The sequence below is a fragment of the Alexandromys fortis genome, unplaced genomic scaffold (genome assembly GCF_014885135.2).
Source record: "Alexandromys fortis isolate MF-2015 unplaced genomic scaffold, M_Fortis_MF-2015_v1.1 scaffold_44, whole genome shotgun sequence".
Classification (NCBI taxonomy): domain Eukaryota; kingdom Metazoa; phylum Chordata; class Mammalia; order Rodentia; family Cricetidae; genus Alexandromys; species Alexandromys fortis.
The window spans coordinates 8,834,336-8,857,920 of NW_026067921.1; the positions used below are offsets into that span (position 1 = coordinate 8,834,336).

The 23,585-nt window shown below is 40.4% G+C and overlaps 1 protein-coding gene across 1 annotated transcript in view; it reads right to left on the bottom strand.

Annotated features, from left to right (window-relative positions):
* Klhdc10 (kelch domain containing 10) overlaps positions 1-23,585 on the bottom strand; it is a 54,891-nt gene that overhangs the window by 24,845 nt on the left and 6,461 nt on the right. Inside the window, exon 2 of the mRNA XM_050141750.1 lies at positions 6,363-6,449. Within this exon, the coding sequence (XP_049997707.1) occupies positions 6,363-6,449 (87 nt within the window). The remainder of the gene's footprint in view (positions 1-6,362; positions 6,450-23,585) is intronic.

Below are 23,585 nucleotides of genomic sequence, written 5' to 3' on the forward strand. Positions count from 1 at the left end.
CTGACATGTACATTTTAAAACAAAACAGAAAAGAAATTGTAAGATCTTTAATGGTACTTCCAACTTGCTTAATGTTATATAATGTAATACATATGTATACTCACATATTTACACAAATCCTCTATATTATTAGAAATCTTTGCAATTATACTTAGCTTCATGGACAAGTTTCACTGGAGTTTCCACTACACTACTACGTATATTCAAATCTTCCTCGTTTGGGATTTTTCACATTACCAGAAGTATCTATCTCTAAAACTAATTTTCCCAACATGAGTATATGGCATAAATTTTCGGATCTCTTATTTATTTTGACCTCCCCCCATACAGAATCTATCTACAAAATAATTTCCCCTGAGAACACTGAATGCAATCATCTTTCGCAGTCATGATGCAGGTTAGAAACTCAGGGTCAGTCTTGAGTCTTGCTGAGCAAACAATTCGCTATCACTCTGTGAGGGTACCGCTCATGATGAGAGTTTCCTAACGTTCCACAGGGTTTCCTCAAGACCAGGTATAATTGTACACATTTTTAATCTAGCAATCTTTGTGAGTTGATGCCATCAAGTCTCAGTCAAGCCAGGGCCACTTAGTAGGAACCCTGTCTTAAATATAAAAAATAAACACTAGTTAAAAAAAAAAAGACAAACCAGGCATAGTGGCTCATGCCTTTAATTACAGCACCCAGAAGGCAGAGACAGATGATCTATTAATTCAGAGCTAGCCTGGTCTGTAAAGTGAGTTCCAGGCAGCAAGGGATTAGATAGAAGGTAGGTAGGTAGGTAGGTAGGTAGGTAGGTAGGTAGGTAGGTAAATTGTGTCTTGAAAAAAAAAAACCACGAAATGTTGAAATGGCCATGAGCCAGTGATGGGGGTGCACATCTTTAATCCTAGTACTCAAGAGGCAGAGGCAGGCAGATCTCTGTGAGTTCAAGGCCAGGCTGGTCTAGACAGTAAATTACAAGTGAGCTAGTATTACATAGTGAGACCTTGCTCCCCCAAATTAAAATAAATAAAATTAGTCTCTGCTATCTATCATATATCAAGAACGCTTGGTTTTGGACTACATTATATTCAGTGTTGATTTCTCATTCAATATAATTCCATTTTTTAAGGCAGCCTCATGTAGCCCAGGCTATTCTGGAACTTACTACATAGCTGATGTTGACCTGAACTCCAGATCCTCCTGCCTTTACCTTCCACATTCTAAGATACCAGTGTGTGATACCATACCTAGTTTTCTTTTTCCCCGAGACAGGGTTCCTCTATGTAACAGTCCTAGCTGGCCTGAACTCACAGATATCCGCCTGCCTCTGCCTCCATGCCTCATTTTTAATTAGTTTTGCAGTATTGAGAACTGAATTCATGTAGGCAAGTGCTCTACCATTAGACTCCACCCTCCACCATCTGCTTGTTTTTAATTACCCTGAAATTCCTCAAAATTCCTAAAAACTAGCAGCTAACATTAACTAAACATTCCTAGACATAATTAGAAACTTTGCAAACATTCTCTCTCGATATTTCTCTCTGTAAAAAGGTACTATTATCACCATTCTAGCTTTACAAATTAAGGAAACTGAGGCAATAAAGAAATAAATAAGCAATGATTTGCCCAGGGTCACACAGTTGGCAAATGGCAGAGCCTGGATTCAGAAACAGATATCTGACTCCAAACTTCCTTTTTCTTTTATTTTCAATACAATTATGACGTAACATCATCTATCATTTTTTTTCATCTTCAATGGTATTGGAGAACTGAAGACGGTAAGTGGATGCTTTCAGTTTACTACTTCATGATGGACACAGTGTTTATTATGTCAGAACTATTTTTACCACACCACACTGTTAATTGGCAGAAATCTCTTTTAAGAAGATGTAGAATCTAGCTACAGAAAACAGACCCAAAAAACTGTTTTCAGTCAAGGTAAAGGGTTTCCAAAATGAAGGCTTGAAAGTGTTTCAAAAGGCAATTACTAAAGTATAAATAAGGTTGTGGTTTTTTTAAGAAAACACCTAATGAACCACTGAACAAGTATGTTCATGTTCTTAACAATTCATTAACTTACCACCACAACTGAGAACAGCTGAGGACATACTAAGATCTACGCCCATGCTCTTCCCTGACAACAGTTTTATAATTAGATCTCACAATCTACCCGCTCACATGCACTGTGCTACCATATGGAGATGAAGCAGTCAGAGCAGCTGTCCTACTGCCCCGTTTTTGCAGAGCTTACAGCCTGAGCTCAGGGAGCACACACAGTGAACAGATGATGATCCGTGTGATCCGTGCTGATACAGGCAGCACACTGAAGGTGACTTCAGAACAGAGAGGCCTTCCAAGTTTTCCCGGGAAATAAATTTAGTGTTAAAGAATCAGAGAATTAGCCAGGTGGTGGTCCACACCTTTAATCCCAGCACTAGGGAGGCAGAGGCAGGAGTATCTCGATCAGTTTGAGACCAGCCTGATCTACAAAGCTAGTTCCAGAATAGCCATTACTACACAAGACAAACTGTCGCAAAAATAAATAAATAAGAATAGAGGTTTTTCTGTAAATACTTCTTTTTTTTAATTTTTTAATTTTTTTATTTTTTTTTATTGAGAAAAGGAAAAAAAAGTTTCCGCCTCCTCCCAGCCTCCCATTTCCCTTCCCCTCCTCCCACCCAACCCCCCTCCCCCCACTCCTCTCCCCCTACCTCTCCAGTCCAAAGAGCAGTCAGGGTTCCCTGCCCTGTGGAAAGTCCAAGGTCCTCCCCCCTCCGTCCATGTCTAGGAAGGTGAACATCCAAACTGGCTAGGCTCCCACAAAGCCAGAACATGAAGTAGGATCAAAACCCTGTGCCATTGTCCTTGGCTTCTCATCAGCCCTCATTGTTCGCCATGATCAGAGAGTCCGGTTTTATCCCATGCTGTTTCAGTCACAGTCCAGCTGGCCTTGGTTAGCTCCCAATAGATCAGCCCCACTGTCTCCGTGGGTGGGTGCACCCCTCGTGGTCCTGACATCCTTGCTCGTGTTCTCCCTCCATCCGCTCCTCATTGGGACCTTGGGAGCTCAGTCCAGTGCTCCAGTGTGGGTCTCTGTCTCTATCTCCATCAGGGATAATCAACTACTGGACTGCAGATTAATGAATGGGAGTGTATCACCCATTCCTAAAACCTGCCCTGAGATTATCCATGCCATGCCCCTAGAGAATGGCAGTACAAGTCATGTAGAAAATCTGAAAGCCATGTTTTAAAAGATTTATTTTTATTCTGTGTGTATGAGTATTTTCCCTTCACTATGTATATGGCTTGGGTGTGTGTCTGATGCCCACAGAGGCCAAAGGAGGGCATCCTCTGCAAGAGCAGCCAGTGAGCTGCTCTCCAGTCCCTGGAAGCCACTGCTTGTTTTCCCCCCTAGTTTTCTTCTTTTTTTTTTTTTTAGATTTATCTATTTATTATGCATACAATGTTCTGTTAACATATATACATCAGAAGAGGGCACCAGATCTCATTACAGATGGTTGTGAGCCACCATGTGGTTGCTGGGAATTGAACTCAAGACCTCTGGAAGAGCAGCTAGTGCTTTTAACCTCTGAGCCATCTCTCCAGCCCCCCCTATTTTTCAATTAGAGATCAGGTCTCATAATTTAGCATAGGCACAGTTTGGATTACCTACCCCCTCTAATTCCTACTACAGCTGCCAGATTTCATTTTTCAGATTTCAGCTTTCTTCACCTTGGTAACTGTAATCACGATCCCTTTACTAGCTACAAAACCAAGTCTGATCCTGAAAATTATCCTTCAACAGTGCTCCTATTTGGCCCTTTCCAGCTCCTTACTGCCAGTATGCAAAAAAATCTTTGAGAGTACCATGTCTGAGTCTGCATAAACACCATATTCAAGCTACCTGCTGCCTGCGGTTCTACCCTTCCCTTGCAAAATCCCACTCAGATTTAAGCAACTTTTCTTAAAAAAAAAAAAAAATCAAATGACACTATTTTGTCGTCCTCTTCTCCATTTGCTGGTAAGAAACCTCTTTGGTGTGCCCCATGCCATACCACCTTATTAGGACACTTCTCACAAATAATTTCATCCCAATTACTCTGCAATTGTCTGTCTACCTGGTTCTCTAAGATCTGCATTATCAGTCTAGGAAGTACAGTAACTGCTACATAGGAAACAATCCAGAAATACCAAATGAAGGGATGAATGATGAACAGAGAGTTAAACCTAAGGAAGCTGATGGAACACTCAGAGATCATGGAAAAGGACAGAACACTGAATTCCCACCTTTAATGGATGGAAATCAGGAACTAGGGAAGGAGACAAAATGGACAACGCGTAAGAAGGAAACATCTAGGATCATCTAGTATTATGACCCAAAGGAAGAGAAAATGCAGGTGGCCAATGGCATCAAACACTCAAACTGGTCAAAGGGGAGAAGACAGACAAGGCCACTGCTTCAAGGAGGCTTGTGGTGATCTTTATACTCCCAATGCTAAGCCTGCCCCTCTTTTCAGAATTAACTATCACCAACTTTCTCAGCCATTTTGAACTTAGGACTTACAAACACCCAGTGGTATAAAACTTACCTGTGCGGTGTTTTCCCCAGGATTAATTTTTTTAATGGAGGCTATGTAAAAAACAAAAAACCTACCTTGCAGAAATAACCAAGGGCTTTTCTGGTCATTTTATGTTTTTATAAAATTTTAGACAATTTTTAAAGATGTTTTAAGTGTGCTTGAGTGTCTGCCTGCAAGCATGTGCAGCACACGAGGACCTGACGCTGGCAGAGCCAAAGGGGAGCATGAGAGCCTCTGCATTGGTGCGCATGCTGGGGAGCCACCACGAGGGTGCTGGCAACTGACCGGATCTTCTGCGGGAGCACAAGCGCTCTGACCTCCCCATCTCCCCAGCCTCACACAACCGTTTTTTCATTAAACTCTATATCCTAATTATTTTTCTTTTGGGATGGTGAACGGTGGCTGACTATCACTGAACTTCTTATCTTGATCTATTTAGTACTGGTTTTAGTTTTTTTCATGCTCTAAGGTTTGGCTGCTAAAAATATGGTACACACCAGACAGAGAAACGTCTATAGCGGCTGTAGAATTTTCCCTTACGTAATTTTTTGTTGCCGTTTATTATTTGAGAAAGGGTCTCCCTGTGTAATCCTGGCTGGTCTGGAATTTGCTATGTAGACCAAGCTGGTTGGAACTCACTAATCTGTCTGCCTTAAAGGTGTACTGCGACTACACCCAGCTTAGGTTTTTAACTGAATCTCTTCGATTAAAATGAGATGAAATGAATTGCAAGTAATTTAATAAGGTTTAAATTACAACATCAAGCACGTTTGTCTGATAATTTGCAATAGCTAAAAAAAAAAAAAACAGTAAACTAGAGTTTTCAATCCTCTTCTGAGCAATTTCTCACTCACTACCGTCTAGAGCTGATGGGAAAGTGGGAAATAGAAACAATGCGATCTTTCTAACAGAAGAGCTGCCCAGTCAAAGCACCACAGCTTTAAAGTTGATACATTTTGTCAGTTACATATAAAAGGTCAACATTTAAACTTTCTTTTCCCACACCCTTGCCAACATGGGTAGTTTTATTTTAATCTTCCCATCTAATAAGTAAAAATATTATTTTAATTATTATGTATATTTCACAGTAGTGAACTAAATGAGGTTTATGTTTACTGGCATATATTTTTTAATATTTTATGTATTATTTATTTATAAATTGTATGTGTTGTGTGTATATGCATATACATTGTGCCACAGCACATGTGTGGAAGTCAGAGCACAACTAATGGGAGTAATTTCTTCCTTTCTACTATGTGGGGCTTGGCAGCAAGCACTTTTACCCCCTGAGCCATTTTGGGCTCCTCAACTAGCATTTCTTTATGTATTGACTATTTATATGCACATTTGCTTATTTTTCTAGTAAATACAGATTACTTGTTTCTAGGATCTCTTTATATTCATATTAAAGACCTGTTACAAATGCTTTCCACAGCTTTTTATTTACAATATTTAATACAAAGGTTTTTTTTTCATTTAGACTATCACATCATCTTTTATTTCTTCCTTAGAATCACATCCTACACTTGAAGACCATATGGATTGCCAGTGGTATTCGTAAAGTAATCTGCTCTAACAACGAGGGCACATTAAGAGAGTCTAACTTTCCCCAAACTTGTCATTACAAATCCAACAGTGGTCAGTATAAAATATAAGTTTAAAACTGAGGCCTATACTCCTTTATTTCAAGGTTGACTGCTAGACAACTTAAAGAAAACAGTTTTGAATTTAGAAAATCCATTCAAAATTCCCTTTAACCCACAGGAAGCACAGACCTCTTGCTAGTTATCACCCACCTCTCAAGAACCTGTTAGGGATCCTTATGATGGGACAGGACTGAATGAAGCGTCTCCTAACTGGGTCCCATCGTATTTTCTTCTTACCTGTCACCACAATTATCAGCAGTAAGTCAGACACATACAACACATGGCAAATAATACATAGTTACTGTATTATAAAGACAGAAAAACAGGAAACAAAACAATACTTGAATACAGAAGGAAAGTGACTTAAGTATCATTTAACTCTGGAGTTAAAATGCAACAGTACATAAGCAGCGATGAAAGTCGTCCACTCTTATTCCCCCACACAATACAATCATGCACACCTCCTCAGAGCTGCTTCAATAGCATGAATACTCAAATAATCACCAATGCCATCTTGTGGCAAAAATTTACCAGGAGTTTTAGAAACGATTAGAAAGAAGTCTTTTAAAGCCAATGAAGCCAAAAGGAGCTCTACCCAAAAGCATCAGGCACAACACAGGCTCCTCTGCTCAAGACTTGGTACCTTTCTTTACTAGTTAGGAAGCAATGGATACTGGCTTTTATTAAGAAAGCCGCTGTTCTCATTAAAATTAAAATTAGATGATAACCAAGTCAAACAAACATTTGCTATCTGGGACCTCCATGCAACACAGGCAGGAGGAGTGCATGTGCCTTCCTAGGAAGGACATTAGCTCCACACTAGCCCCAATTAAAACGTGTTTTCTTGCAAAAATAGAAGAAAAACACAATGCGCTTATAAAACTGTTCATGGGGCAATTTTCTCTCTTCACAAAGTTTTGAAACTCCCCATTAAAATAGCTCCTGTCAAAAACAAAATTACTGTTGATTGTATAACACACAAAGTTTATGTGCGCTTCCACATACATTATGTCACACAGTTCCCTCAACATCCAGAACTGGCTCAGCACTCGCGTCATCAGGCACCTGCTAGGCCTGAATCCCTGTGTTAGCACCTAGAGCTGCAAAAGAAGGATATGACTCATTCTACCTGGAAGAACTCATGTCAGGTAAGCAAAGAATTTGTAGAAACAACAGTCACATCACAGTGAAGTAAGTGGAACAAGGGCTAGAAAATCCCTCACAGATCTGATCACCGTCACCGTGTTAGGAAGGAAGCGGAAGGAAAAGTGACTGATGGAAGGTGAGGAGCCGGCCTAAACATCCCGTCTTTCCACTACATCACACCTACCCTGGCTCCAATCCCCTAGAAAGAAAAATGGGTGTTGTTTTAAGTGACTGGAAATATATTCAGGTGCTCATCAGCAGGTCTAGCTTGATAATTCTTTTTTTTTTTTAAATATTTATTTATTTATTACGTATACAATATTCTGTCTGTATGCCTGAAGGCCAGAAGAGGGCGCCAGACCTCCTTACAGATGGTTGTGAGCCACCATGTGGTTGCTGGGAATTGAACTCAGGACCTTTGGAAGAGCAGGCAATGCTCTTAACCACTGAGCCATCTCTCCAGCCCGTAGCTTGATAATTCAAACACTGACATGGAGAAACACAAATTCTGTTTAATGCATGACCTTCACAATACTGTGGAGAAAGAGACATGGGGAAATTATATTCTTGCAAAGGGGTTTTACTTTTAATACTCTAAAATCTTTTAAGTCTGTGTTAACCAAACGTTGGTCTCTAGTTCACTTCTAGGTTAAGGTGAAAATTCCAGCCCAATATAAAATGATAAACATATGAACAAAAAGCTAAATGTTCTCTTCAGAGCTCTATCCTTTTTTATTGCTAAATAATCTATTTCCTAAGAGGATGATGATAGAAATTTTTATTTGGTCTTATTTCTAAAATGTCTCTGCCTAAAAAATAGAAAATTTGCAGGCCTACATTTACTCTAATATATAAATGTGTGTGTGTATACACACACACACACATATGTATACACACACACACGTATTTTTAAATATACAGAATATGACATCAAAACCCTGGAGAACCACCACTTTGAATCAACAATGATATACATTGATGATCATGAGCCCAACACAGGAAGCCATATTGCCAAAGGGTAACAACATATTAAGCAACTTCCCTTACTCTCATGTATGTTCCAATTAGAAAGACAAAACAGACACACAAAACAATTGAATAGCAATACAAGACAGAATATAACAGTGGTTAGCTTAAATTTGACATTTCATGTATCAAAAGCGTTAAAGTGTACATACCCTTCGACCCAGCTATTCCACTTGTAGGACTATTCCTAAAGAAACAATCATAGATGCACGGAAAGATGTATGGACAAAGGTATTAACTATGGCAATATTGGTAACAGTAAAAAAATTAGAAACACTTTCAATGTCCAACAATAGCGATATGGTTAAGTATGTTAGCTAAACATACTTAAATATGCTCATATGGTACATAGCACTTAACAGCTTATATAAGACTATTAACATTAACATTCACATTATACTGTAAACAATCCAGTTACAACATGTAGTGTAGTATATAATTTTAGTAAATAAAGAATATGTTCATGAAAAATATAAAAAATATATACAACAAGATTTAATCATGATTATCTTTGGATGGAATTTATGAGTGATTTTGGTTTTTCCCCTTTGTACTCTATTGTCCAAGCTTTCTCATGGAGTACACATTACTTTTAGACTGGAAAAAAATATATTACTTTAATTTTTGAAAATATAACTTAAAAAATATTGGAAAGAAACATACCAAACTGTTAACAGTGTAGCTATGACAGAGGTTGGGGTAATTACTCCTTCTACATTAGCCAAAAATTATAAGGCATATTATTTATATGAAATAATATAGTCATATGAAAATTTTTTTTAGATTTTTTAAATAGGTCTCACTGTACAGCCTTGGCTGGTCTGAAACTCACAGAGATCTGCTGCCTCTTTCTTACTTGTGTTAAAGGTGTGCTCCACCACACCTGCTGCCACGTGAAATATAAAACTACTTTAGAATAATACTGAAATGACACTAAAAATGAGTGACTCAGAGCTGTAACCAAAGACATTTGGAGGACTGGGAGTGTAGCTCAGCACAGAGTACACTTGACCAGCATGCACAAGTCCCTGGGCTTGACCCTAGACTCCACCCCATTTTGTTTTATTAGAACCTCTGTTAAACATCTTTGGCATGTTTCTCTCACAGCAACCAACATATTGTTTCTGTTTCAGGAGAAGCTAATGCTAACTCCATGGAAGTCATTCAGTCGAAGTGGGTGCTGACTTCAGGACTCATGTGCTCTTAGTCACCCAAAGAGCAGACAGGGTGGGGGGTGCACAGTAGCATAACAGTAACAACATAACAGTAATGCGCACATGCACTTTTGTTATTTTAAGAAAATATGCACTTTTTAAATTTCATATAAATTCCTGACCTACACCTCTATTCATTAAAGTTTACACAAACATTAAGCTGTTTATGGTGAAAATTAAACTCCTGATCTCCATTATTTTAAAAGGAATCTTCACAAAGAAAAAGATAATGTCCTCAATGATTAAATCAATATTTTTTATCTGCTAGCTTAAATGTTTTTTATAATACTTACTTCACCATAGACACTGACTAAAAATAAAGGCTTAGAAAGACACAGCTAACTCACTGTCTACCCAAATCATAAGTAATGTCATCTTTTTATAAATTTACAATAGAAGTTGGATGTGGTGGCGAATGCCTTTAATCCTAGCACTTGGGAGACAGAGGCAGGAGTGAGTTCAAGGCCAGCCTGGTCCATAGAGTGAGTTCCAGGATAGCCAGGGCCACATGGAGAAATCCTGTCTTGAAAAACAAAACAAAACAAACAAAAACACTACAATAGAAAGAAAATTTTAAAAATGCCCTAAGAGATTAAAACTATGAGAAATCAATGAGAGATGAAAAGAAGAAAGAAAAAATTTAGGGAACAGACCAAGAAACCAGTCCCAGAGACCCAAGAAAAGGAGTGGCTGAGTGGTGGCTTTATTGGTTTAAACAAGTGAACTAAGTCCACAGGGGAGACAGCAGAAAGAGCAGACGGTCCTGTAAACTGACCACATAGCTGGCTGGTGATGCACAGAAGTTAAATTACAGATCAACGCCTCCCAGCTATGTCTCCCAGACAGAAATGGAGGCAATGAGTAAGAATGTGCTCCCCAGGTAGGAACAACTGAGCAGTTGGATGGAGACAGCAGCTGTGTGGATCCCGGCATCCTAGCAGATGAGGAGGCAGCTGCACTAGAGAACGGTAGACAGCAGGTATACTCGGCCTCATCATTCAGCCTCTCTCATCCCCACCACAATGAATGCACTAACAGTCACAGGAAGGCTAGCAAAGACTCTCAAAGCAGGATGAACCAGCACAAAACCATGGCCCAAACATGAGAAAAGTCAGAGGATTAAAGTTAAGATACCAAAGAGAAGTAAGTTATCTCTACCAAAACTTGAAGTACTGGGTTTTTGTTGTTGTTGTTGCTTAAAGAAATGAACCAATAAATCTTAGGCTTCATATGGAAATGGAAGGAGCTCAGAACACCACAACAATCTGGAAAAGAAACTGGAAGACTAACACATTCTATTCCCAAACTTACTACAACAGTACAGCATTCAGAGCAGCAGGTACTGGCATAAGGATGAACACTTATAAATAAAGGATTTCCAGTGAGAACTCAGAGTAGGTAGGTATGGTGGGACATGCCTGTTATCCCAGCACTCAAGGGCAGAACCAGAAGGCTGACCAGGGCTTTGAGACTAGCCTGGTCTACATGAAAGTTGCAGAGCAGCCAGGACTACATAGTCAGACACTGTCTCAACAAACTAAAAATAATAAGTAAATAAATGTGAGAATTTAAAGATAAACCCAAACATCTATGATCCATTAATTTTTTTTTAATTTTTGTTTTGTTTTGTTTTGTTTTTCGAGACAGGGTTTCTCTATGGCTTTGGAGCCTGTCCTGGAACTAGCTCTTGTAGACCAGGCTGGTCTCGAACTCACAGAGATCCGCCTGCCTCTGCCTCCCGAGTGCTGGGATTAAAGGCGTGCGCCACCATCGCCCGGCCTGATCCATTAATTTTTGAGAAGTCACAAGGAAATTGATTAAGCCTTAAGGGTAACAAGAATTATCTTTTAAACACATGTTCCCAGGACAAACGTATATACTTTTGTCAAGAATTATTTGGGGGGGCGGGTGTAGTTTTATATTTTGAGATGGGATTATCACTCTGTGACCAAGTAGACTTTAAAGCCCACACCAGGCCCATCCAGCTCCAGCATCTTTCTCTCACCCCCTGCTGCCTGTGGAGCAGGATGTAAAGCTCTCAGCTCCAGGGCCATTCCTTCCTGCATGCTGCCATGCTCCCCAGCATGATAAAAATGGACTAACCTCTGAAACTGTAAGAGAGCCCTCAGTTAAATGCTTTCTTTTACAAGAACTGCCTAGGTCTTGATCATGGTCTTTTCACAGTAACAGAACAGTGACTAAGACACTGGCATTCTCCCTTATTGCCTCCTGCCTACCATGAGTAAACAGCCAACCCCAAATGCTTCCACAACAATATCCACCTTAGTATGGCCCCAGAAACCCTGGAACCAAGAACTGCAAACAGAAACCTCTCAAGTCCTAAGTTATCTCAAGATAACCTTTCTCCTTTAAGTTGTTTCTCTTGGGTGCTCATCACAGCAATGAAAAATTAACACACACCAAGAAAGCTGCTTCCAGAAAAAGTAGGGCTGTTGCCATGATTGAACCCGACCGTTTGGTTCCAAAGCCTTTGTATCTGGTTTGCTATAAGCTGGCTAAATGGGTGTTCCGGTGGGAGGCAGAAGATGAGGGATCAAGAGTGGGTATCGTAGAGACTGTGCTCCAGGAGCTTCAACCAGTAGAAATGAAGACTCTTGAAATTGGACTAGGGGCCATTTGTGTCTCGCTATGGCAAAGAATTTATCTATATTTTGTCCATGGCTTAAGGGTAGTAGACTAAATCTAGTAGAAGAATTTTCAGGACAGCCCAGCCTTCAGGCTATGATAGCATGGGCATTGCTGACTGCTTTTAACTGGGTTTGCAGTGAGCACTGGGGATAAAAGTTGAGCAAAATAGAAAGAAAAAAAAATTCGACAAATAGAAAAATTTGCAGTTTCACCAGAAAAAGAAGCATGTGTAAGTTGAAACCAATGAAGCTGTGGCTGCTGAAGATACTAGCCCCTCTAAAAGGCTGTTCATCTTGCAAAAAGGCAACAGGGAAAATGCCTTAAGGGCATCTCAGCATTGGCTGGGGCCACACTGTGACTGGCTCGATAGCATCCTTAGAGAAAAGAGCTCTAGAGCTCTCGCCCCACATCAGGGTGCCTAGGCAAGTGTTTCTCTGGGGTCAGCAGCCCAGGACAGTGAAGAGGCCACGGCAGCAATTACATAAGTGGGACTGACTGACTACTCCTCAAAGTACTGGCAGACCTTGGAATCATCACAGGACACTGTATATATTTTTTTTTAATTTTTAGAAGGACAGCCAAAGATTGATGTTTGGGTGACAGCAAGATTCCTGGCATGTACTTAGTTCCACAACTTCTGTTTCTCCAAATGCCTCAACAAGACATTCACTCACCACTTTGCTCGTTTTTGTTTTTTTAAGATTTTATTATTTCAAATTACGTGTAGGAGCCGGGCGATGGTGGTGCACGCCTTTAATCCCAGCACTCAGGAGGCAGAGGCAGGCGGATCTCTGTGAGTTCGAGACCAGCCTGGTCTATAGAGCTAGTTCCAGGACAGGCTCCAAAGCCACAGAGAAACCCTGTCTCGAAAAACCAAAAAAAAAAAAAAAAAAAAAAAACACAAATTACGTGTAGGTGTGTGTACCTGTATGTGGATATGTGCATGTCAGTATAGGTTTGCCTGCAGAGGCCAGAGACATTGCAACCCTTGGGGCTGGCATTATAGGTAGACGTGAGTTGTCACCTGATACAGGTGCTGGGTCCTCTGGATGTGCTCGTAACTACTGAGTCATCTCTTCAGCCCCTCACATAAGACTTTGAACTTGGGTTTGTTAGCAATGCTGTAAAGAGTAGGACTATGGGGATTCTTGGAGATGTGCTAAATGCATTTTGCATTATGAAATAGACATGAACCTGGGGGTAGGGGGCTAGTGGTTGAAATGACAAGTTTAAAATGTATCTGATGACAAGCTGACATGGGGCGGGTGCTTGGATTTGTGATGCTTAATCTTTTTTTGTTTGTTTTTTGGTTTTTCAAGACAGAGTTTCTTTGTAGCGTTGGATCCTGTCCTGGAACTAGCTCTTGTAGACCAGGCTGGTCTCGAACTCACAGATATCCCCTGCCTCTGCCTCCTGAGTGCAAAACACTCATATATACAAAATAATAAATCTAAAAAAGCAATGGAGAGAGAGAGCACTAGCCAGTAAGGCACACCTCTGAGGGTTTCTGTGAACACACTCCCAGAGATAACTAAGCAGGTAGGAATGGGGGTGGCAAAAGGAGTGATAAATGTCTAAAATTTGATACCAATATATTATTCTAGCCATGGCAAAAGTAGAGAAACAAAAGACAAATTAATACTCACCAGTATTTTGTCAAGGGAAGTATCTATATCTAGAGGATACCATTGGGGAGCACTGTAGTAAACTGCTCTTATCTGGGCTGTAATAATCACATAAATCTACACATATAACAACACTATCCAGAACTCAACACACACAATGAAACTGATGAAATCTGAGGACAATGGACTGGGGAAGACAATAGTAACACAATATCCTCCTTCTAGGAAAATGGGTGGAGGATATGTGGATCTTTACATATTATTTGTTTATTTGGTTTGGTTTTGAGACAAGGCCTCACTGTGCAGCCCTGGGTCAGACTGGCTATGAACCCACAGAAACCCAGCTGTCTATTTCCCAAGTGCTGGCAGTCACCACCCCACTGCTGCATGTTTTCTTCCTTCCTTCCTCCCTTCCTCCCTCCCTCCCTCCCTCCTTCTTTCCTTCCTTCCTTCCTTCCTTTCTTCCTTCCCTCCCTCCCTCCCTCCTTCTTTCCTTCCTTCCTTTCTTCCTTCCCTCCCTCCCTCCCTCCTTCCTTCCTTCCTTNCTCCCTCCTTCCTTCCTTCCTTCCTTCCTTCCTTCCTTTCTTTCATTTGTCTGAGACAGGGCTTCTCTAACAGCCTTGGCTGTCCTGGAACTCACTCTGTTGACCAGGCTGGCCTCGAACTCACAGAGGTCTGCCTGCCTCTTGAGTATTGGCATTAAAGGTGTGTGCCACCAATGCCCAGCTGCATTTTATTTCTTAAAATTTCATGTGAACAAGCATTATCTCTAAGTAAAAATTATAAAAAACAAACTAAAAACTTATAATGTAGGGCATACTTTTTAAATGATACATCTAAAATGTAAATAGAACCAGGCTAAAGAATCCTGATGCTGGCCGGGCGGTGGTGGCGCACGCCTTTAATCCCAGCACTTGGGAGGCAGAGGCAGGCGGATCTCTGTGAGTTCGAGACCAGCCTGGTCTACAAGAGCTAGTTCCAGGACAGGCTCCAAAACCACAGAGAAACCCTGTCTTGGAAAAAAAAAAAAAAAAAAGCATCTGTAAGAATCCTGATGCTTTCTGGGTGTCCAAGATGTTGAAGAAGAGTGTGAAAATCCATGTTTCCCTGGATTTCCCCAAAGAGCTGTGATCAACTGTAAAGACAACAGAGGAATGAAAAAAATCTGTACATCGTCTCTGTGAAGGGACTCAAGGGACACTGTAATTTGACAAGAGTCATATAGAAATGACGGCTGCTGCTTCACTGAAAATAATGCAGAGGTCATAGTAGACAAAGGGACGGTGAAAGGTTCCACCCTCACAGCTCAGCCACAAAAGTGTGCAGACTTGTGGCCCAGGGCTTCGACTAATGCAGGCAGCACTGCGTGGGTCTCCAGTATATTTGTAAAATACAATAGCCATTAAAGAGTCTTTGATGGGCCAGGCGGTGGTGACACATACCTTTAATCCCAGCACTTGGGAGGCAGAGGCGGATCTCTGTGAGTTCACGACCAGCCTGGTCTACATAGTAATAAGCTCCAACCCAGTTAAGGCTACACAATGAGACAACATGCACATTGTGTGTGTGTGTGTGTGTGTGTGTGAGAGAGAGAGAGAGAGAGAGAGAGAGAGAGAGAGAGAGAGAGAGAGAGAGAGAAGAGATCTGACCCATGTCTTAGCTCTTCTTTCATGAAGTACTCCTTAGGGAGGAGCTTCAGTCCCATTTCAAAAACTTTTTGAAAGAAAGTGTAAATAAACAGCAAACTAAAATATAACTTATAATGTCATGTTGTACTATGTTCTAGTTTGCCTGGCCACAGCATTGTACATACATACATACATACATACATACATGGAAACAACTGCACACATTACTAGCACTACTAAAAGAACTCATTAAGCCTCTCCACAACTCTATGAGATTGATACTACCATGATTCCCAATTTACAGACGAGGACATTAAGAATAGTGAGACTAAGCAATTTGTACAGAGCACTTAAACTCCAAATAAAAAGTCTAGAATTTAAAATCATGTTTTTGTTTGTTTCTTTGTTTGTCAAGACAGGTCTCTGCATGAAGCTATAGTTTACCTGGAATCTGCTATTATACAGCCCAGGCTCGCCTTAAACTCTTTTTGCCTCAGCCTCACAAGATTATAAATTCTGGGATTACAGGCATTATTCATCACCAAACCCAGCTAAACCAATGCATCTGAATCTAAATCTTTCTTAACTACTATACAATCATGCTCTGGATCATAACTCAATTTAGCACTTAAGCAAGTATGTCTAACAAAGGCATTTAATTAATATGTGTTGAATGAAGACTAGGAAGGACACTGATTCTCAATAAAAAAAAAAAAAAAAGTAAGTCTTCTAGTCCCCCAAAGGAGTTCCTGTTCCAAAACTCAGACAATATCTTCATCATACTGCCACATGCCAAATCTCATTAAAAAACAAAACCAGAGTAGGTCACTGTGACTAACAGAATATGGTAATGTTAAGCCAGGCAGTGGTGGCACACGCTTTAAACCCAGCACTCAGGAGGCAGAGGCAGGCGGATCTCTGAGTTTGAGGCCAGACTGGTCTAAAAGAGCTAGTTCCAGGACAGGCTCCAAAGCAACACAGAGAAACCCTGTCTCAAAAAACAAACAAACAAAAAAATATGAAGTAACCACAGCATACTGAAGAACAGCTTCTAATCGTTAGCTGGTCTTTGTCATTTTGGTTTTGTTATTCAAGTATCCCTTTTCTGAAAAAAGTAGGCTCATTAGATGAGGGGTTTTTGTCTTTGGGGGAGAGAGAGGGCACAAATAGATGGGACACTGAAATCACTCATCTACGTAAATGACTGATTCTTGCTAGACTAGCTTTGAGAGATTAGCTAAAATTTACATATTTACATATATTAATCAAAAAGTATTATAATTCATAAATCTGCTAGATTGAAATATTACATCTGAATCTAATGAACATAAAATTCCTGGGAACACTCTGGTTTAAAATAATACCATCATATTCTTAATGTTTATGAATATCTGCCAAGACGTCAACATAAAAACTCTACCCAGAGCTAGAGACATGGCTCAGTGATTAAGACCACTTGCTGCTTTTCCAGAAGACCTGGGTCCTATTTTAACTCTAGTTCAAGGGGATCTGGGGCCCTCTTCTGGCTTCATCGGGCACCAAGTAGACATGTAAGCAAACATGTAAGCAAAACACACATAAAACACACAAATTAAAAAAAAAAAAACTTCACCCTTTGGGCCCAGTTTAATATTTTGATAGGAAGAATTAGCTTTAAATACTTCATATAATATGCATACTGGATAGTCTCTCAAGCCCCCAAATCATACAATTCTTAGAAGAATCGCAAATATTTCAAGATCCTTATAACCACCCATTGCAGCAGGTACCAAGACACTAGACTAGAAAAAACAAAACAATAAAGCAGATTGCCAGCCTTCCTGCAGTAAGGCTGGAAATTAAACTCGGGCTGGAAGGACAGTTCAGTGGTGAGAGCACTGGCTGTTCTTGCAGAGGACCTGGGTTCAATTCTCAGCACCCACATGATGGCTCACAACCACCTGTAACTCCAGGGGGGGGAGTCTATTGCCCAATTTTGGCCTTTGTGGGCACTGCATGCACATGGTGCACAGACATGCAGGCAGATAAACATTCATATACACAAAATAAAAATAAGTAATTCTTAGCTGGGCAGTGGTAGCGTATGCCTTTAATCTCAGACTTGGGAGGCAGAAGCAGGTGAATCTCTGTGAGTTTGAGGTCAGCCTGGTCTATAGAGTGAGTTCTAGGACAGCCAGGACCTCACAGAGAAACACTCTCAAAATAACAACAACAAAGATTTCTAAGGTCTTTTTTTTTTTTTTTTTTGGTTTTTCGAGACAGGGTTTCTTTGTGACTTTGGAGCCTGTCCTGGCACTAGCTCTGTAGGTCTTTTCAACTTCAACATTTATGATTCAATGATGTTTCAAAGGAGAGAAAAAAATTTCATCCTAAAACCTTTGTTATGATTTCTGTGTTTGAAGATTTAAAAACAAAACCTCTGCCTTCATTTATAGTCTTAATGTGTCTACAATGTGTCTATAAAACGAAATATAAAAATAAATATATACAGCTACAAACTCCATTTTGCTTGCTTCTTTTTTGTTGGAGGTGGTGGTTTTGGTTGCTTTTGTTACTCTGTTCTAGGATCTTGCGTGGACTAAGCAAATGCTCTACTTTATAGTTACACCTCCAGCTCCTGATTTCTTAATTCAGTATCACCTCCATTCTTTTCATCTCCAGTAAAATCTGTTTTTAAAAAAAAAAGATGGGTGGGGCTGAAGAGATGGCTCAGTAGTTAAGAACAATTGATGCTCTTGCAGAGGACCCAGGTTCAGTTCCCAGAACCCATATGGCTCACAACCATCCATAACTCAAACTCTCAGGTATCTGACTGTCTCTTCTGACTTCCATGGGCTCCGGGAACAGCAACAGAAAAGTTACTAACACAACCAAGGAGAATCAGAAGTTCAAGGTCATTCTCAGCTACACAGTGAACTATATGAGATTCTGTATATAATCTGTATATATATGTATATAATCTGTATATATATAAACGATGAATATGGCCAAAGTAGGCATAATACCTAGCATGACTTCTGTATGAAGAACTACACCCAGAAATACCGATTTTTAAGAATAGCACAGTATGCACAACCCAAATCCAAGTTACATAGGACTCTGAGGCAGGAGGATCATGAGTTAGAGATCTGCCTAGACTACCAAATTGGAGGCCATCTCAGGAAAGTAAGCCTATTCTTTTCCCAGAAAGTAGAATATTAAAAGACATTTCATAACATTTCACATGCAGCCAAGTGTTTTTCCTATAAGAGCAGATAAGTTTCACTTAAAAATCATAATTTAGGCCCCTATTTTTTCCCCCTGACAGGGTCTCACTATGTGTCTCTCTGGCTGACATGGACCTCTCTACATAAACCAGGCTGACCTTGAACTCACACAGATCCACTTGCCTCCTAAGTGCTGGAATTAAAGGTGTGTGCCACTATGGCTGTCTCAAATCCCTAAATTTCTAAATATAGCTTTAAGAAGTTATTTTCCTGAGTAGTTTAAATATGTATATGTATTTACTGCTGGGCAGTGGTGATGCACATCTTTAATCCCAGCACTCGGGAGGCAGAGGCAGGTGAATCTCTGTGAGTTCGAGGCCAGCCTGGTCTACAGAGCTAGTTCCAGGACAGGCTCCAAAGCCACAGAGAAACTCTGTCTCAAAAAAACAAACAAACAAAAAAAAGTATATGTATTTAAAACTAAATATATTTTGCTTCTTTTGAAATTACCAAATTCAGAGTGCACACTAGAAACTCCATAGCCCTGCATGAGGTTTGTGTTCCTATTTTTAAAGGAATTTGTTTCATGTGACACCAAGATATGTATAGTTAGCATTTAATCAATGAGACATCTGATCCAAACTAACGGAGTTGACAGTTGATAATGAAACCATATGGCAATGGCAAGAAGCTAACATGGATAAAAAGGGAAGCAACTCAAAGAAAAGGCATCACTCAACTCCAAATTATTTGATCATCTCATTTCCTTACTACTCATCATACTTCTCATTTCACTACCTAGGTTTTCATTCAATGATCACATCTTAGACAGCAGAAGTCCAGGCTGGATTCTACATGTGGCAGGAAGTCAATGAAGAACTATGATCTAGGAAGCAATAAAAACACAGCTGTGGTTTAGCAAGATTAATCCTACTTCAATACATAAGGTAGATTAGAAAAAAAGACTGAGCAAGGCAGTGGTGGCACACGCCTTAATCCCAGCACTTGGGAGGCAGAGGCAGGCGGATCTCTGTGAGTTTGAGGCAGCCTGGTTTACAGAGCGAGTTTCAGGACAGGCTCCAAAGCTACACAGATAAACCCTGTCTCGAAAAACAAAGTAATAATAATAATTTATCCAATGCAAAATAACCTTGAGTTTCATCCTCCTGCAAAAATAACTATGAATACTGACAATCCATATTTCATAAAAGCCAGGTATGGTGGAATGTGCTTGCAATGTCATCATCACTTGTGAAACTGAGGCGAAAAATCAAAACCATCCTGCTACATAGGGAGATTTTAGCCTCGGTTACATGAGACTCTATTATGAGCCGTCAAGTATCTGGGTCTCTATAGAAGATGACAGAGAATATAGCTTTTTCTAAATTACATGCATTTTATGTCTCTCTCTCTCTCTCTGTACATTTGTGTGTGTCATGATGAACATGTGCAGGTCAGAGATCAACCTGAGGCTCCCATTTCCTCAGTGGGCTAAAAAATTGGCAAAGCACAATTTTTCTTCCTCAGAACAGAGATAAGGATGTGTGTAGGGGCGTGGTTCAGTATGTGGGTGTTGGGATCTAAACTCTGCTCTTCATGATTACATAGTGAGTATTCTTAACTACTAAGCCATCTTAGCTGATTGCTTTGTGCTAAAAGACAAACTGATTCCCAAATGTCTGTGGAACTGGAAGGGACCCAGAATAGCCAAAATGAACCTTTGAAAGAAGACTAAAATAGGAAGACTCATAATTCTTTATTTCAAAGCACCAGGAAATGAAGTGGTATGGTGCTGGCATATGGACAGACAGGCAGATCAAATGGAACAGAATAGAGAGATCACCTGATTTTTGACAAGGGTGACAAGACCATTCAAAAGAGAAAGAAAAGTGCTGGAAACAAATGGCACTGGGATGGCCGGACAGGAGCTCGGAAGACCCGACACCAAGCACTGAGACAAAGGCAAAACCACAGAACACCAGAGGAAAGCATAAGGATCCTTGCAGAGCACACCAAAAACAAATAACAACAAAAGAAAAGGGGCAACTAATTAGACGTTATCAAAATTAAAAAAAAAAAAACCACTGTACTTCAAGCAATACAACTAAGAAAACATAAAATGGGAGGAAATGCACATATAATGTTAAATCACACAAATAACAAATGAATTATACCTAGAATATATAAGGAACTCTTATAACAACAATAAAAAGACAACTCGATTAAAAACAAGATGAAGCATGTGATATACAGCTCCCTACAGGGAAACAGACACAATGGTCACCAAGCACATAAAAAGGGGCTAGGCATTGTTAGGCATCAAGGAAACCGATCAAAAACCACATGAAGGTATGCAGGTGCAACGCCTACAACCCAGCTACTTAGTGAGGCTGCTGAAGCCCAGGAGTCTGAGATGAGCCGGAACAACATGAAGACCTAGTCTAAAAAACAGGAACACGAGCTTCTCCTTCAACATATTAAAACAGTGAGATGACAAGTGTTTGGGAAGATGTACACAGCGTTGGTGGGAATGTAAAATTCCAGTTGCTTTTGAAAACTGTCTGGCAATTCCTCAAATGGCTAAATATATTTCACAGAGTTACTATATGATTCAACAATTGTACTCCAGGCATTTACCTAAGGGAAAGACATATCCAGACATCTGCACACAGATATACATAGCAGCATTATGCTTAACAGTCAAAAGCTACAAACAACCTAAGTACTTATCAACAGATGGCTTGGTAAATTAATATGGGAAAAAACGAAAATAAAACATAGGGGGTGAGATGGCTCAGCTGGTAAAGTTGTTTATTTGCTGCCTAACATGACAACCTGAGTCTGATCCCTGGAACCCAGTAGTGGAAAGAGAACTAACTCCCAAGAGTTGTCCTTTGACCTCTACATGTGCATGTCGGCATTTGTGTGCCCACACAAATAAATAAATAAATAAGTGAAGTCAGAGATCAGAGAGATGACTCGGTAGGTAAGAACACTTGCTTCATAAATCATAAAAGACCAAGCCAGGGGTGTGGTGGTGCACATCTTTAATCCTAGCACTCGGGGAGGCAGAGACAGGCAGTTCTCTGTGAGTTCCAGGCCAGAGAAACTCGGTCTTGGGAAGGGGGTGGTAGTACATGCCTTTAGGTCAATTTGGTCTATGAAGAGAGTTTCAAGATAACCAGGTCTACACAATAATACCCTTAAAGGTGCATACCTTTAAAACATGCAGGGGGCAGAAGCAGATGCATCTCTGTGAGTTCAAAACCAGCCTGGTCTACATAGCAAGTTCCAGGGCAGCCAGAGCTACACATCAAGACAGACCTTGTCTCAACAACAACAATAACAACAACAAAAAAGTAAAATCAAACAGAAACCAAACCAAAACAAGGACTGGAGGGGCTGAGCAGATAGTTCAGCTGGCAAATGTTTGTAAGGCAAGCATGAGGACCTGAATTCAATCTAGAACTCTCACACTCACATACACATACTGGAGTATTATTTAGCCCTAAAAAATGAAATTGCGTCATTACCAAGAAAATCAGCAGAACTGAGATCACATAGGTAAAATAGACTACACTCAGATAAGCAAAAACTAGGTACATGTGTGTTTTATCTTCATGTGTGCATATGTTCCACATGAATACAGTTAAGTACATCTTTTAAAAATAAGGAATATGGACTGGGGAGATGACTGCTCCTCCAGAGGTCCTGAGTTCAATCCCAGCAACCACAAGGTGGCTCACAACCATCTATAATGGGATGTGATGCCCTCTTCTGGCTTGCAAGCGTACATGCAGATAGAACACTTATGTTTGTTTGTGTTTGTTTTGGCCTTTCGAGACAGGGTTTCTATTTAGCTTTGGAGACTGTCCTGGAACTAGTTCCTTGTAGATCAGGCTGGCCTGGAACTCACAGAGACCCCGTGCCTCTGCCTCCCAAATGCTGGGGCTAAAGGCGTGCGCCACCACCGCCCAGCTCAGAACACTCATAAGTTAAGAAAATAAATACAAAAATAAATATTTTTTTTAAAAAGGAAAAAGAGGTTAAGCAATGGGCTCAAATAAGACATGTTTTCCCCTGTATGTATATCTAACTTTTTTTTTTAAAGACAAAAAAGGTACTAGCAAGATGGCTTGGTGACTCAAGGCACTTGAAGCCTGATGATCTAAGTTCCATCCCTGGAATACACATGGTGGAAGGAAAGCACCGAGTCTGAAAGCCATCTTCTCCCCTTGGTTGTGTGCCATGGCATACTCGTGACCATACACGTATAAAACTGGGCAAACGTGAAGAGTGGTGGAGTGCAGCAGAAAATGTGAACACGAGAAATGAATGTAACGTCCCTCTAATCCTAGCATTTGGGAGGCAGAGGCAGGCAAACCTGAATTCAAGGCCAGTCTGGTCTACAGAGTGAGTTCCAAGACAACAACAACAACAAAAAAAAAAAGTCGGTCTACCCTCAAAAGATAGCAGCCATTTCTTTATTTATTTTAAATATTTAATTTTTAAAATGTATTTACTTTATATGTGTGTGTGTGTGTGTGTTGTCTGTATATATGTCTTCATTACCAGAAAAGGGCATCAGAGCCCATGGGACTATAGTTACCGACAGTTGCAAGCTGACGTGTGGGTGGTGGGAATTGAACCCAGGACCCTGTCTCTTCATCTCCATATTTATCTAAGGATTTGCTTGGTGTGTGTGTGTGTGTGTGTGTGTGTGTGTGTGTGTGTGTGTGTGTGTAGGCACACACGTGCAGGAGCTCGTGTGCATAAGTCTATACACACACCTGCCAGATCCCCTGGAGCTGGAGTTGCGGGCAGCTGTGCACCACTGTGTGATGTTGGGAACTGAACACCAGTCCTCTACAAAAGTAGT